Source organism: Benincasa hispida, chromosome 10, assembly GCF_009727055.1.
Source record: "Benincasa hispida cultivar B227 chromosome 10, ASM972705v1, whole genome shotgun sequence".
NCBI classification, from domain to species: domain Eukaryota; kingdom Viridiplantae; phylum Streptophyta; class Magnoliopsida; order Cucurbitales; family Cucurbitaceae; genus Benincasa; species Benincasa hispida.
In genome coordinates, this window is record NC_052358.1 from 8,623,665 (window position 1) to 8,636,718 (window position 13,054).

Below are 13,054 nucleotides of genomic sequence, written 5' to 3' on the forward strand. Positions count from 1 at the left end.
ATTTATATACAACACATTACTAATAACTAAAATCTCATAAAATTCAAATGCTAAATACCAATTATATCTAAGATATTTATTGCAAACTTCAAATAAAGACAAATATCATAACAATTTTTAAAATAAAATATTTAAAATTTACAAATTAATCAATACAAAGTAATCAAATTTTAAACAAAGATAAATATATATAATATATTTTATTTATATATATAAAATTCGTGTTGAGTTGAGTAACATAAATTTTTTTTAGCCAACTCATGACCCAATCCAACCCAACAAAAATAGAAAATGTTTAACCCAATCCAACCCAAAAACAAAACTAACCCAACCCAACCCTTATATTTTGGGTTGGGTAGTCCGGGTTATTCGAGTTGTCGGATTATTGTACATATAAAGTGACGAAGACTAACACGAACATGATTAAATGCAAATTAGTTTATAAAATAAAAAAATATATAATGAAAGTATAAAAAAATAAAAAGAAAAAAAAAAGGTTGACATGAGCATGTGGCAACAAGTGCTCCCTCACCGCCTTTTGTTGTTCTAGGCGAGGTCTCACACCCTCTACAAACTACAAAGTTCAAACGGACCATCGAGACAGGAAATACCAAAATTGCCCCTACATTTGCCCCTAAATTTAGTTCATACGCGTGGCCTTTTGTTGTTCTACAAGCTCTATTCACCTGTTAAAATTCCCAAATTACCCCTCGATTTAATAACACAATTCTTTTCAGCCCTAAATCGTTCTTCCTCACCAACTTCGAAGGACTTTCCGCTTCCGGTGCTTTTCCGGCCACCGTTTCTTGCTCCTCCGAGGTTAGTAATCAATTAATTTTTCTTTTTAGGTTTTTGCCTTCTTTACTCGCTCCAATCTATTTCATCTTACATTTCTGAATGTGGTTGTTTTTCTGTCTGGTTTTCTTTTTCTTTCGGTTCTGATTTCTGGCTTATTGAACTATGTGTGGATCGACTGTATGTTTCTGTATTCCTTGCTTTGCAAGTTATTTTAGAGTTTTATCGTTGGATCTTTCCGTTTCTCTCTCTTTTTTTCCTTAGCGTTTTTTTTAAAAGAACTTGATTCCTCTTCCGTCGGTGTGAGATCAATTGATTCTGTTCATCGACTATAGATTCCTTGTTACTATGAAGGTCTTCTTACATATTATTCTGTTAATTGATTTAACAATTAATTTTTGGATTTTGTTTTCCTTTTTGAATTTGAATCCGCCCTTTATTTCAAAATTTCTAATCAGATTAGACAATGTTTGAGGGAAATTAGTGACAGTTCAAGTTTCTAAATTCTATTTTCAGTCGTCTTCTTGGCTCTACACGACTTAATTTCGATATCTCTTCTAAATTTTCCAGTGATTATGCATGTTTCTTTTCCATACTCCAAGTCCATCGACTTCAAGATCGTTATATTAAAATAGAATACATTTACTGCCACTTCTAATCACAGCACTTACACTTTTTCTCTCACCAACATAATCGCCATGAAACCTCAGACAATCACACTGTCGCAGTAAATCAAGTTCTAAAGTTTTTCGATACTAAAAAATGTAAAGATCCCCCTGAGCTCAAAATGTTCAGATGACCCTTTGTTTTTTCTTTTCTAAATAATCACCGCCTAGATATTTTTTAGTTTTCGTTTTGAAGAAAACCACAAGCATCAAGCAATGGATAAGGGCATGTGGAAAACACTTGATTGAGATCATCACCGTCCAACCAACAAAGAGAGCAAACCGAAGGCATGAGATGGTTGGATGGAATCATACTTTGAATAACATCAGAAGTAGACTACCGTTTGGCATATTCCATAAGAGGATATTGATTCTCTTTGGACTTTTGGACTTCCATAAAGCTGCAGAAAGCTCCTTATGCAAAGGGAAAGAAGCAAGCAAGCCTTTTGATTGGGATTTCACAAAAAAAGCCAGAAGAATCTAGAGAAAAGATCGTGTATGGTCAATTGTGACAGGTTGTAGAACGCACAGTTTCTTTGTCGCAGTTTCTTTGTTTGAGAGTAGATATTTGAGGGTGTTCAGTAGCATCCTTCTGATGGAAGATAGGAAGCTAAGAAATTTTAGCTTTGTTAGTGGCTATTTCAAGACCCAAATATAACTATATAAGTTAGTCTCACCTTGCATTCTGATCTCTCCTTAGACTTTGTGCTCTTACATGTGATGATCAAAATAGAGTATTTACTTCTTCTAAGTGATATTTGGATGGATAAAAATTGAAGTTCAAACTACACTGATCAGGTTTTAAAAAAGTTTTCCATATTAATAAAATCTTAAATAATTCAAAGAGTTGGAAAAGTGATTGTTTTAGTGCATGTTAAATTTCGGTACTTAGTATGCATAAAGTGGCTGTTGTAAGTAGGTAGGTGCTTAAGTTCAATTGATGGGAAATCCACTCCTGAATGTGCTGATTACCAAGCGAGAATTTAGAATAGAGGAGATAATGGCACATGCTTTAGTAATCCTCGTGGCTCCTTCGCTCTCCATCATTTGCAATGGTTGGATCTCTGATCCTCTCTCTAACATCCTCTCCTTCCCTATTTCAAATCCTCAGTTAAATTTTCTCTACTTAGGACCACAACTATGGAGTTTGTTTCTTCAAATTTACCCTCTTGACTTGTTTGTTACTTGGTTTCTACAATTTTCATTTTGTAATTTCCTTGTGTCTAATTTCCTTGTATCTTTTTGCATCTGGAGTGGTTTATACCTAATTATATGGTTTGTGTTTTTAATTCTCTTCTCTTGATTTCAGATTGTTCTACGAACATTTTTCAATTGTGTCTGAAGTTATTTCCATATTTCCATATTTACACATGGGAGAAGACGATGAACAGGTACAATTTTGAGTAGTTTATTTGCTGATAAACAAATTTATGTTTTTTCTTTTGAAAATTGTTTTAAGAATTATAGTTGAATGACTTGAAAATTTAAAATCACCAGTTACAACTTGATCTAAAATAAATTCCATGATCTTTGAAGGGAAAACTAATTTTACATCAAATACAAAATTGAAAAAGAAAACAAGGGAAACAAAATTCTACAAATACTTGAAACATAATTTTCTAAAAGGGCCCTCCTTTTGTATCTCTTTGGATTATTTCATTCATTAATGAAATCATTTTTTATCAAAAAAAGAAAATGGAAACAAAATTTTCTTATTGAAAGCAATTCTTCAAAACAATTTCCTAACTGGAATTCCATTTTTTATACAGGATAGACAGATCACAAATCTTCATATAAGATCGGAAATGATTAGTCTGGGCCATCCACAGATGGCAAACCAGCCTCATGTAATCAATCAGTCTCAAGTTATGAACCAGCCTCAGTCTCAAGTTATGAACCAACCACAGGTGATTAATCAACCTCAATTTCTGAACCAAGGCCAGCTAATGAACCATTCTCAGATAATGTCTCAGTCACAGACCCTCAACCAGGCAAATCTTCTGCCGCAACCTCAGGCCATGCAGCAGTCCCAGATGATCATGAGTCACTCTCTGCCGCCTATGATGAGTAGCAACTATAAAGTATGGGCACATCCGCAAGCCCCTTTGGACCCTAACAAGAAGTACCGCAACTTTCCAAAGCCTAACTATGGAAATATGAAACAGTCAAGATCAGGGCGAGGCAATTGGAAGGGAAAAGGCGTTAGTGACAAAAGGATAAACAATAGGAGAATGGAAAAACCATTACCGGTTTCCATAAGTGGTCCAAATAATGCTGTAGGGTATCAACCTCCAAGTCTTCATGAGCTGCAGTCTCAAAATCGTTTAAGGGCTCGAAAGTTTTATTCTAAAAAGAAGTTTGGCAATAGATTTGCACCTTATGCACCTCGGAATACCACGTCTTTTATAATTCGTGCAAAGAAGTCTGGTGGGATTGCTTCACTTGTATCCCCTAGTCCCGTAACACCCGCTGTGCTTCCTACTCCAATGTTTTCCCCTTCAAGGGAGGCGTTGGGTGATATGGCGAAGGAGGAATGGGGTGTTGATGGTTATGGATCAATGAAAGGGTTGATAAGGCTTCGAGGGTCTGAGAATAAGGCAGAAGTGCAGGATGAGGAAGAAGAGGAAGTTGGCGGTGGTTCGAGTGACAGTGATGTAGAGGAACATCTGGAGGTAGAACGTAGATTGGACCATGACTTGAGCCGATTTGAAATGATATACCAGAACTATGGAGTAGAGTATAATAACTGTTTGGAAAATAGGGTCGATGATCAGGATAGCCATATAGCTCAGTTGGAGGAGGAGAACTTGACGCTGAAGGAGAGACTTTTTCTTATGGAGAGAGAGCTTGTTGACTTGAGGAGGAAGTTGCAACTTCTGGAGGGGCAAAACCCAGCTATTGACGATGTGAATGAGGAGGTGGTGGAGAACGTATCTGAGAATGAGAGTGATGGAGGGTTGGAGATGGAGTATGTATCTGAAATTAGACAAAACCAAGATGTTGATGTTGATTCCAAGGAGGAAGATGAAGAAGTCTTGGAGATTGAGGGTGGGGAAAAATGTGTCGGGGAAGATTTCAAGAGAGAAAAAGTGGTGGAAGAGAAATCCATAGTGAATGATGAAATGGTGAAGGAATCAGATGAACAGATTCCGGAAGACGGTGTGGCAAAAGATGAAGAATCAAAGGGTGAACTTATTCTGGAGAAGGTAAATGAATGCGACAATATGGATGAGAACTTGGGTAATATTTTGCATGCCGATTTAGGGATTGGAGATGAAGCCATGGTCAATGATGAAGCAGAGCAGAATAGAGTTGTACCTGTAAAAATAGCTGTAGATGTAAAGGAAGGGTGTGAAGAAACAACGGAGGATTCTGTATCGGGAAATGACTGTTGTTAAGGATAGGCCTACTTGGAGAGAAGTTCTTGCATAAGTGATTAATTTTGTGTAAATGTAAGCCACTTCCTCGAAGAGGCATTTCCTTGGAATTCTATTGTCACTGTTGCAGCTTCTTGTTACATATTTCTGATTGATATTTTCTTTAGAATATCTCTCGTTGGAAACGGCTGATGTTTCTTAATCAAGTCTGCCTCTTGTCTAGCTTAACTCTCAAGGCTTTTGTGTTAGATTTATAAATCTATATTTTAGCCTTTTTATTGTCCGTTTATAAAAGAATCAGTGCGGTTTGGGGGTGTGCATACAATTTTCTTAACGTATTTATCATATATGTTCTTTATCTGTTCTGTAATCATCTGAATCAAATGCTTGTTTTGAGCGAATTATAGGGTGTCTTGTTTTTGGGTGGTTTACATAATTATTATGCGCTTATTTTCTCATAGTTTTGCTTGCTATTATTTGTGGTTTCCACTCTATTATTCATAAACTAAGGGGGTTGCAATTATTAGGTTAAGCAGTGTTCAATTATGGAAATCATATGCAGGTAGTGATTGAAGTAAAGCTAGTTTCTCCTATCATTTTAGCCTCCACTCCACTTAACTTCTAATGCTAGTTTCTACTATCATTTTGCTGACTTCCTTTGCTGCCATTGCTATGTTTGCGACGTATCTTTATTTCCTTGCAGTTAATGCAAGTCTGAGCTGGTGAGCATCAATAGTTTTCTTTTTGAAGGTGGCAGTATTTCCGTAAGCATAAGTAAATCAAGTTCTGTATCTTTTGTATGAGCTTCCTTTAGTGTGGATCCCAAGAAGAATGATGGATGATATGAACTGTTTGTGCCTTTCCGACTTCAATTATCTGATACTCACCTTTATCATTTGTATGAGCAGAGTCATGGTTCTTCTAGTAAAGATTTTGGACATAATTATTTCCTTGCATTGGCCTTCCTATGACCTCGAGAGTCTGAGGTTTTTTTTTTCTTTTTGATGTTGTTGCCATCTCAATTTGTTGATGTTGATAAAATTGGTACTAACAGTTCTTGTGCCAGTGGCTGAACAGAGCACTTGGAAAGAATGGTTTAAAGGTATAAGATGCAAGAATTTGCTTGCATGATTCGTTGGCCATCTGGGAAATGGTCTGCAGCTGTAAGTTTACTTCTGATGTAGTTGCTTCGTTGGAAAGGCTCTAATGGAAGCACTTGTGACCTTTTTCTTAACGATCTTAGATTATAATTGGTAACCTATATTCTCCATAGCTTTTGATGTTTTTCGGTTGTTCTCATTTTGAACTTAGGCTTTGCCAGCTGCAGGTGAAAGGCGCGCTTAGGTGGTTTTCTCACCTGGTTTTGACGAGCCCTACAATGTTCTTCTGTAGTGCATGGATTTAAAATTTGGTCGGTGCCTCGATATGCCATGGATGTTAAGCCTTCCATCAGGTACCTGTTACTGTAAGTTGTAACGAACGGCAACTTTTCATTTGATTTTTTTCCCTTATGTAGCAACTAGCAAGTACATAAAACTCTGTAATTCTTTTTATGCTTCATTGATTTGTAATTATTATTTAATAAAAAAGTTGCATTCTCTCCCTTTTCCTTACAAGCGCATTATTTCTCCAATTTTTTGCTTTACTCCCACCCAATTGTGAAGAATGAACCAATATTGAGAGGGGAGGGGAAGGACTACCCTTTATTACTATCATCGGAGGAATGTATGAGATTCACAAATTGAAGATTTTCTCCTTAACTACTGAATATAACTTGAGAAAAATAAAGTCTTTATTGCTTCTGGGATTAGCTTTTGAGAGCCATTCTGGGGGAAAGGAAAAAAATAGAGCAAGCTGAGTTATGTCCCACATTTTTGGTTGTCTTTATTGGTCAGAGGAGAGAATTCGAGTTGAAATCTTGTCCCAAAAATCAACCCAAAAATACTTTGTGCTAAAATTAATCCCTCAAATATATATATATTAAAGAATAAATCAGAATACCGATTCAATTTTTTAACATAGTTAGTAATGAGTCAGCCTTTTCTACTATCTAGTTTGATGCTTGTGATTCTAATTTGGAGAGGCCGGCAGGTTTTCTCATGTAATTTTTTTAAGAGGAATACTTAGATGCATCCTAAAATATGTCCATTTTGTATGTATTCTATTCTCATCATACATAAAAAAAAAGAATTAAATTTTATCACGTTTCCAATTATGATCCGATAATTTTCTTCTCTTAAACCATCACGCAAGTAATAGTAACATATGCCAAAGCATATCCTTATAATATAAGTATATGCATGCTCTGCATGTGCCACCATAGGCTTCATGGGCACTGATCAGTGTCCACTAAGCATGCACCAAACCATAAACTAAAACAAGCAAAAAGTAAAAGAAACCTTTTGCATTTGGCAACTTGACATTAACAGATACGTATTCATCTCTCTAAACTCATTTCACATACTTCCAAATCTTTTAGCCTAAAATAAGTTTGTAATGGGCGATATGGCTTATTTTGTATTGATAATGCATGCGCTTAAATTTTTATGCCCAAACATCCTTTACCCACTGCCACCCAACTCTTAATGTTCATGCACAAATGAAACTAATTAATCTTATTCCACCATCCTTGATCTTCTAAAGTTGTCACCAACAATATTATATATATATCAATAACAATTTTCCTATTCTTTTCGATAATTTTGTCAATCCTTAGTGCAGTTTATCGGCCGCCATGCATCACCCACAACTAAAATTAATTAAAGTTAATGCCCTGTTTCTCAGGCTATAAATTAAGGCCTTCATCAGATTAGGAATCATACTTGGTTTCTGTAAATTAAAGTCGTGTGATTGTAGTAATAGGAGCCATGGAAATCTCGAGCTGCAGATTAAAGGGGCGTTTTTCTTTGCTTATGATCATGATCATTTTTTTCATGATGTGTGGTTCCACAAGGTCGCAATTAACTGTGGATTTCTATAAGACTTCATGTCCAAATGTTCTCAAAATCGTGAGGAGAGAAGTCATGATTGCTATTAAGAACGAGATGCGAATGGCTGCTTCCCTTCTTCGCCTTCACTTCCACGACTGCTTTGTTAATGTATTGAGTTTAAGCTTAGTTACATATATTCTTATAAACAATGTGATTTTTTATATGTTTAATTAATTTTCAAACAAACAGGGTTGTGACGGATCCGTGCTGTTGGATGGAAGCGATGGGGAGAAATTTGCACTTCCCAACATCAATTCTCTTAGAGGGCTTGAAGTTGTGGATAGAATCAAAGCCGCATTGGAGAATTCATGCCCCGGAGTTGTATCATGTGCAGATTTATTAACCATAGCTGCCAGAGATTCTGTCCTCTTGGTAATCACCAACTTAAATAATTAAGAAAAAACACTTTATATCATTTTTTTTCTTTATGGGATTTTTATAATCATGGTTGAAAATTGATTTGTAGAGTGGAGGACCGTCATGGAAGGTGTTATTGGGGAGACGAGATGGATTGGTAGCGAACAAAACAGGAGCCGATCAGGGACTTCCCTCTCCATTTGAAAGCCTGGATGATATAATCAACAAGTTCGTTGCTGTTGGCCTTAACATCACTGACGTCGTCGCTTTATCTGGTGTGTATATTTTTATGAAGAAAATTTGATTACTATGGCCTGCACCTAGTCATTGCCCTATTTTTATATATTTAATCGAATCACGTTCACAATTTTCAAAATATGATATCTGTTGGAAACCCCTCACTTTTATCTAAAATTATTTTTTAAAAAAAGACCTTAAACTTTATACCTTGTGTGAAATTATATTTGAACTTTAAAAAATTTTAAAAATATCCTTAAGCTTTAAAAATAGTTCAAGAATACCTTAATATTAGTTTTGTAGGGAAATCATTAATGTTTTGCTTCATACCCTTAAAACTTAAAAAAAAGTTAAAAAATATTCTTATTGTTAATATATAAATAGAAACCATTAAAATGTCGTTACAAAAATGTGTCTAAACTTTAAAAAATATTCTTACCGTTGACTTCTTCCTTCCACTATCTCTCTCCCTTGCTGAAATTTATTTTACTCTCCTTCTTGTTAACTATTTGATATTTGTTTATCTCATAAAAAAAAAGTTGTCCATTTAATCAAGATATGTTGTTTATAACAAAAAGAAAAAGAATAATAGAACCATTAGAGGGATCCAAGCACTTAAATGTTTTAACAAGGTTGTACATTAGTAGTTGAGTGTGTTATTTATCGATTTGGTAAGTTTTAAGGGGATGTTTTGATTTTGGAATTTTTGAGAATTTTGGTGAGATTTTATGCTTTAACTTGAAGTTTTGGTTTATATTTTGTTGTGAGAAAATTGATTTAAGAATTAGACAAATGGGAGGAAATGTGAGTATCTATCTAATTTGTTTTGATATTGGTGCTTTTCGAAGTCAAGAAAGCTTCAAACAAATTGATCAATATATTATCATTCATTTAATGAAAAGTTTCGGTTCCCTTTTCAAAAAAAAAAAAATGTGATCACTATATTAATGGTAGGAGCATCTTTACTAGGTGTATTAATGCAACATTTAAAAGTTCAGATATTTCTTAAATGAATATTAACGGTTTGTGTTCATATAATGATAACAAATTTTTTTTTAGTGTTTTTTTTTTGTTTAAAGGTATTTTTGAAACTTTTAAAAATTTATAGATATTTTTGAAACAAAACATTATCAATTTCCATACAAAACTAATGGTACAGGAATATTTTTTACTATTTTTGAAAGTTAAAAGGGTATTTTTGACACATACAAAATTAAGATTTGTTTTTTTTTGGGTATAATTTAGCCTATTCATTGACATGTTAGAGACAATTTCATTAATATTTTCATATATATTTATACAAAAAAATGAATAAATCAATATTTCTATTATATTGTTAAACAAATCAACGAAACATAATGAAAAAGTAACATAATGTTATGTAGATAATTTTGGGAAAATTCTCTCACTTCTACTAGAGGAATAAATAGAAAAATAAGAGAAAAATTAAAAGTAAGCGATAAAACGAAGAACACAAGAATTAAAATTGAAAAACTCCAAATCGGGGAAAACCACAAGCAGAAAATTTTAATTTCTCTCTTATTACAATCACACATAAATCGCCATCGATCTTAATTATAGAAGCACTCTCTCAATGCATGTACCATACCACTCACATAAGTAATCTAGTATACCTAGTTAAAGTACTTCAAATTATGATGATTTGAAACAAAAAAACAAACTTTTTATAGTGCTTAGAGTTCATTATTTTCTTGAACCTTTTAAATGTGAGATAACCATTCTTTTAATATTTTACTAAAATCCAAAATATATAATATAAATGATAAGAATTTTAACAAAATGTTCGTTTATATGATATATTTAATGCTTATTTTCTTAACTTTTAGTTTTGATTAATTTTTTTTCTAGAAATATTAATCGACATTTTATAAAGTTACTTATTGGTTAACTGGTTTATAACATATATGGATTGAGTCGTGGAATCAGTCGATGGCTAACCCAAACATGAAACAATATTGGTTGCAGGAGCTCATACAATTGGACTTGCAAGATGTGCGTTGTTCAACAATAGGCTGTTCAACTTCTCAGGAACTGGTTCTCCAGACCCAACCATGGAGTCCTCAATGGTATCTGATCTTCAAGCTTTGTGTCCTCTCACCGACGACGGCAACAAGACCACCGTTCTCGACAGAAACTCCACCGATTTATTCGACAATCATTACTACAAAAACTTGCTAAATCAAAAGGGCCTCTTGGGCTCCGACCAAATTCTTTTCTCAGGCGATGAAGCTCAAACCACCGCCACAAAAGACTTGGTCCAAGCTTATAGCTCTAACACCACGCATTTCTTCGCGGATTTTGTCAAAGCCATGATCAAGATGGGGAACATAAGCCCAATCACTGGCTCCGCTGGTCAGATCCGAAACAACTGCAGAATCCTTAATTCCTCCTAATCACAATTAATTCTCTACATTATTGTATCTTGCAAATCAATATATTACCGAATTAATCACCCACACCTACAACAAAGATTAATCCCTTTAATTTTACCTACTGCGCTGGTTAAGAACAATATATATTTGTATTAAAAATATATATAGTCTTGGTCTAATTTACTCTTCCAAATTGTAACGCTCTATAATTTCATTTCAGTCTTTCTTACGTCTCCACTCTTAGCTTCTGTCGTTTTGGTTCGGACTGACCCATTGTCAATAATAAATCAAAATTGTTGGGAAAACTCTTGCACGTGGACTTTGAGTGCTCTCTTTCGATCTACTCCTCTAGTTCGGACGCATCGCTAGAACCAACCTACGTGAGTGTATTCGCATCGGTGTGATGCAGAATCGAGTACATTCCAATGTCCAAGTTAATATTGGGAGTATTTAGCTACACAGAGAGAGCTAGAGTATTACTCGGAGTTACTTGGCTTGATTGTCCTTGATGCTATCAAAATAAGGTTATTTATAAAATCCTCTTTCTAATACTCACTTGGGGTTACATGTAACGTTGCAGTGTCAAGATGGGTGTGCATTCGAGTTTACAGAATGTTAATTATGAGCTCGGCTTGATTATTTCTCTTATGGTGAAACTCTACCGACTCGGTTAAAGTCATATTTTGGGTAGTTAGAGGATAATTGGGGAAGAATACACCACACAACTATATACAATTTCAAAATTTTAGACATTTTTCAAAACAATATTAAAATAAACCTTTTTTCCAAAACAACTTCCCATTTTAGACATTTCTTACAGTCTCTCGAAATAAAATTGGTTTCCATTAACCTTAATGGTATTTACTCCACATAAAATCAACTAATACCTAGAATAAGAACAAAGTTGTTTAGAATTAAAAACAAAGGATTGAAGAAAAAAAGCCAATTTCAAATGTTTGATTTTAATTAGCGAAGCAGTTCCATGTATTCATCCAAATGTTTCATTTGATTTAATATTTTGGTATGTGGATGGATGTGTGATTCGATTTCTTTAATAGAACAGACAAATTTAGGTTAGGTATTAATGTATTCATCCTTCTGTAATTTAATTCAGCCATCTTTAATAAATTAATGAATCAAAAGTTTACACCAACCCGGTATTTGTGTTTTTTCTATTAAACTCATTTTTTATTTAACATTAATATGCGTATGTTTAGTTTGTCATTGTTAGGCCAAAATGAGAATAATCTAACTGACATAATCTTGTATTAGTAAAGTCAGTATTAGAGGTTTGATTTCTCCGCTCCATATATTATATATATATTTTTGTCACTTTTAATATAATAATATATGAAAAGAAGAATTTGGACTTTTCGAAGATTAATTATCTTTGAATTATATTTATTTAATTAATCAATGTTAATGATCTATATAGCTTTGAATAAGTTTGATTAGTATGATGGAAATTGTTAAGATAATTGTGGGACTAAATGTTAGACAATTGGGTGGATACCACATGTCATTATCAAATGAAGCAATTTTTATTTTTCTATGCAAATGATTCTTTTAGAGGGATAATTTAGGAAAGTCAAGTAATTAAGCCTAGAAGACAGCGGCCATTAATTTAATACTATTATTCTGTCAAGGACACGTAATTCATTTTTGGTAACTTTAAAATTTATTCTATTTTAATTTCTGTAATTTTAAATTGTCTTTGTTAAAGATAAAAATTAAAAGGATAAAACACGAAACAACTATAATAAAACATCATGAGTCATGAGCAAAGAAAACTATTCGTGATAGGAATATAAAGAATGAAAGATTCCTGTTTCTCAAAAGCTTTACGTATAATAGAATGCATCAATACATTTTAAAATGTCTATTTTGATCCTAAACTTTTTAGATTATTTCAATTTGATTCCTATAAAATAATGATATTCATAATGATAATGTACATATTTATTTAGAGATTAGAGAGAACAAAAGAAAAAAAAAAAGATAAGTGCCAAAATGGCTAAGTTTGAAAATTTAATAATTAAAATAAATGTTTTAAAATTTATATATCAAAATAGAATAGATTTACGAGTATAAAGGTCTTAATAGACATGGTAAAAATTTAGGAACCAAAATGAATTTTCAAACTTTAATTATTAACCAACTTTTATTATATAAAACTTAACATGCATTTTTGAAAAATTATTTTCATTTTTACAAGTATAACACATAAATTTGAATTTTAT

General features: G+C 33.3%; 2 protein-coding genes across 2 annotated transcripts; both read left to right on the top strand.

Annotated features, from left to right (window-relative positions):
* The first annotated feature begins 1,943 nt into the window (after window positions 1-1,943).
* Window positions 1,944-5,157, top strand: LOC120088324. The gene is made up of 3 exons (XM_039045541.1): window positions 1,944-1,975; window positions 2,770-2,851; window positions 3,230-5,157. Exons 1-3 carry the CDS (start codon window positions 1,959-1,961, stop codon window positions 4,856-4,858), a joined length of 1,728 nt encoding a protein of 575 aa, XP_038901469.1. The 5' UTR covers window positions 1,944-1,958; the 3' UTR covers window positions 4,859-5,157.
* Window positions 5,158-7,173: 2,016 nt separating this feature from the next.
* On the top strand, window positions 7,174-11,030 carry LOC120088325 (peroxidase N). Its single transcript, XM_039045542.1, has 4 exons — window positions 7,174-7,935; window positions 8,017-8,199; window positions 8,294-8,459; window positions 10,408-11,030. The coding sequence occupies exons 1-4, from the start codon at window positions 7,705-7,707 to the stop codon at window positions 10,833-10,835; spliced, it is 1,008 nt and encodes a 335-aa protein (XP_038901470.1). The 5' UTR covers window positions 7,174-7,704; the 3' UTR covers window positions 10,836-11,030.
* Window positions 11,031-13,054: the final 2,024 nt, after the last annotated feature.

Excerpts from the sequence above, each read along its gene's own strand:
- LOC120088324 (XM_039045541.1), top strand. Across the intron at positions 2,852-3,229 it reads TGGGAGAAGACGATGAACAG|GATAGACAGATCACAAATCT; the intron begins GTACAATTTTGA and ends TTTTTTATACAG.
- LOC120088325 (XM_039045542.1), top strand. The coding sequence starts at position 7,705 with ATGGAAATCTCGAGCTGCAGATTAAAGGGGCGTTTTTCTTTGCTTATG. Across the intron at positions 8,200-8,293 it reads CCAGAGATTCTGTCCTCTTG|AGTGGAGGACCGTCATGGAA; the intron begins GTAATCACCAAC and ends ATTGATTTGTAG. Across the intron at positions 8,460-10,407 it reads TGACGTCGTCGCTTTATCTG|GAGCTCATACAATTGGACTT; the intron begins GTGTGTATATTT and ends TATTGGTTGCAG.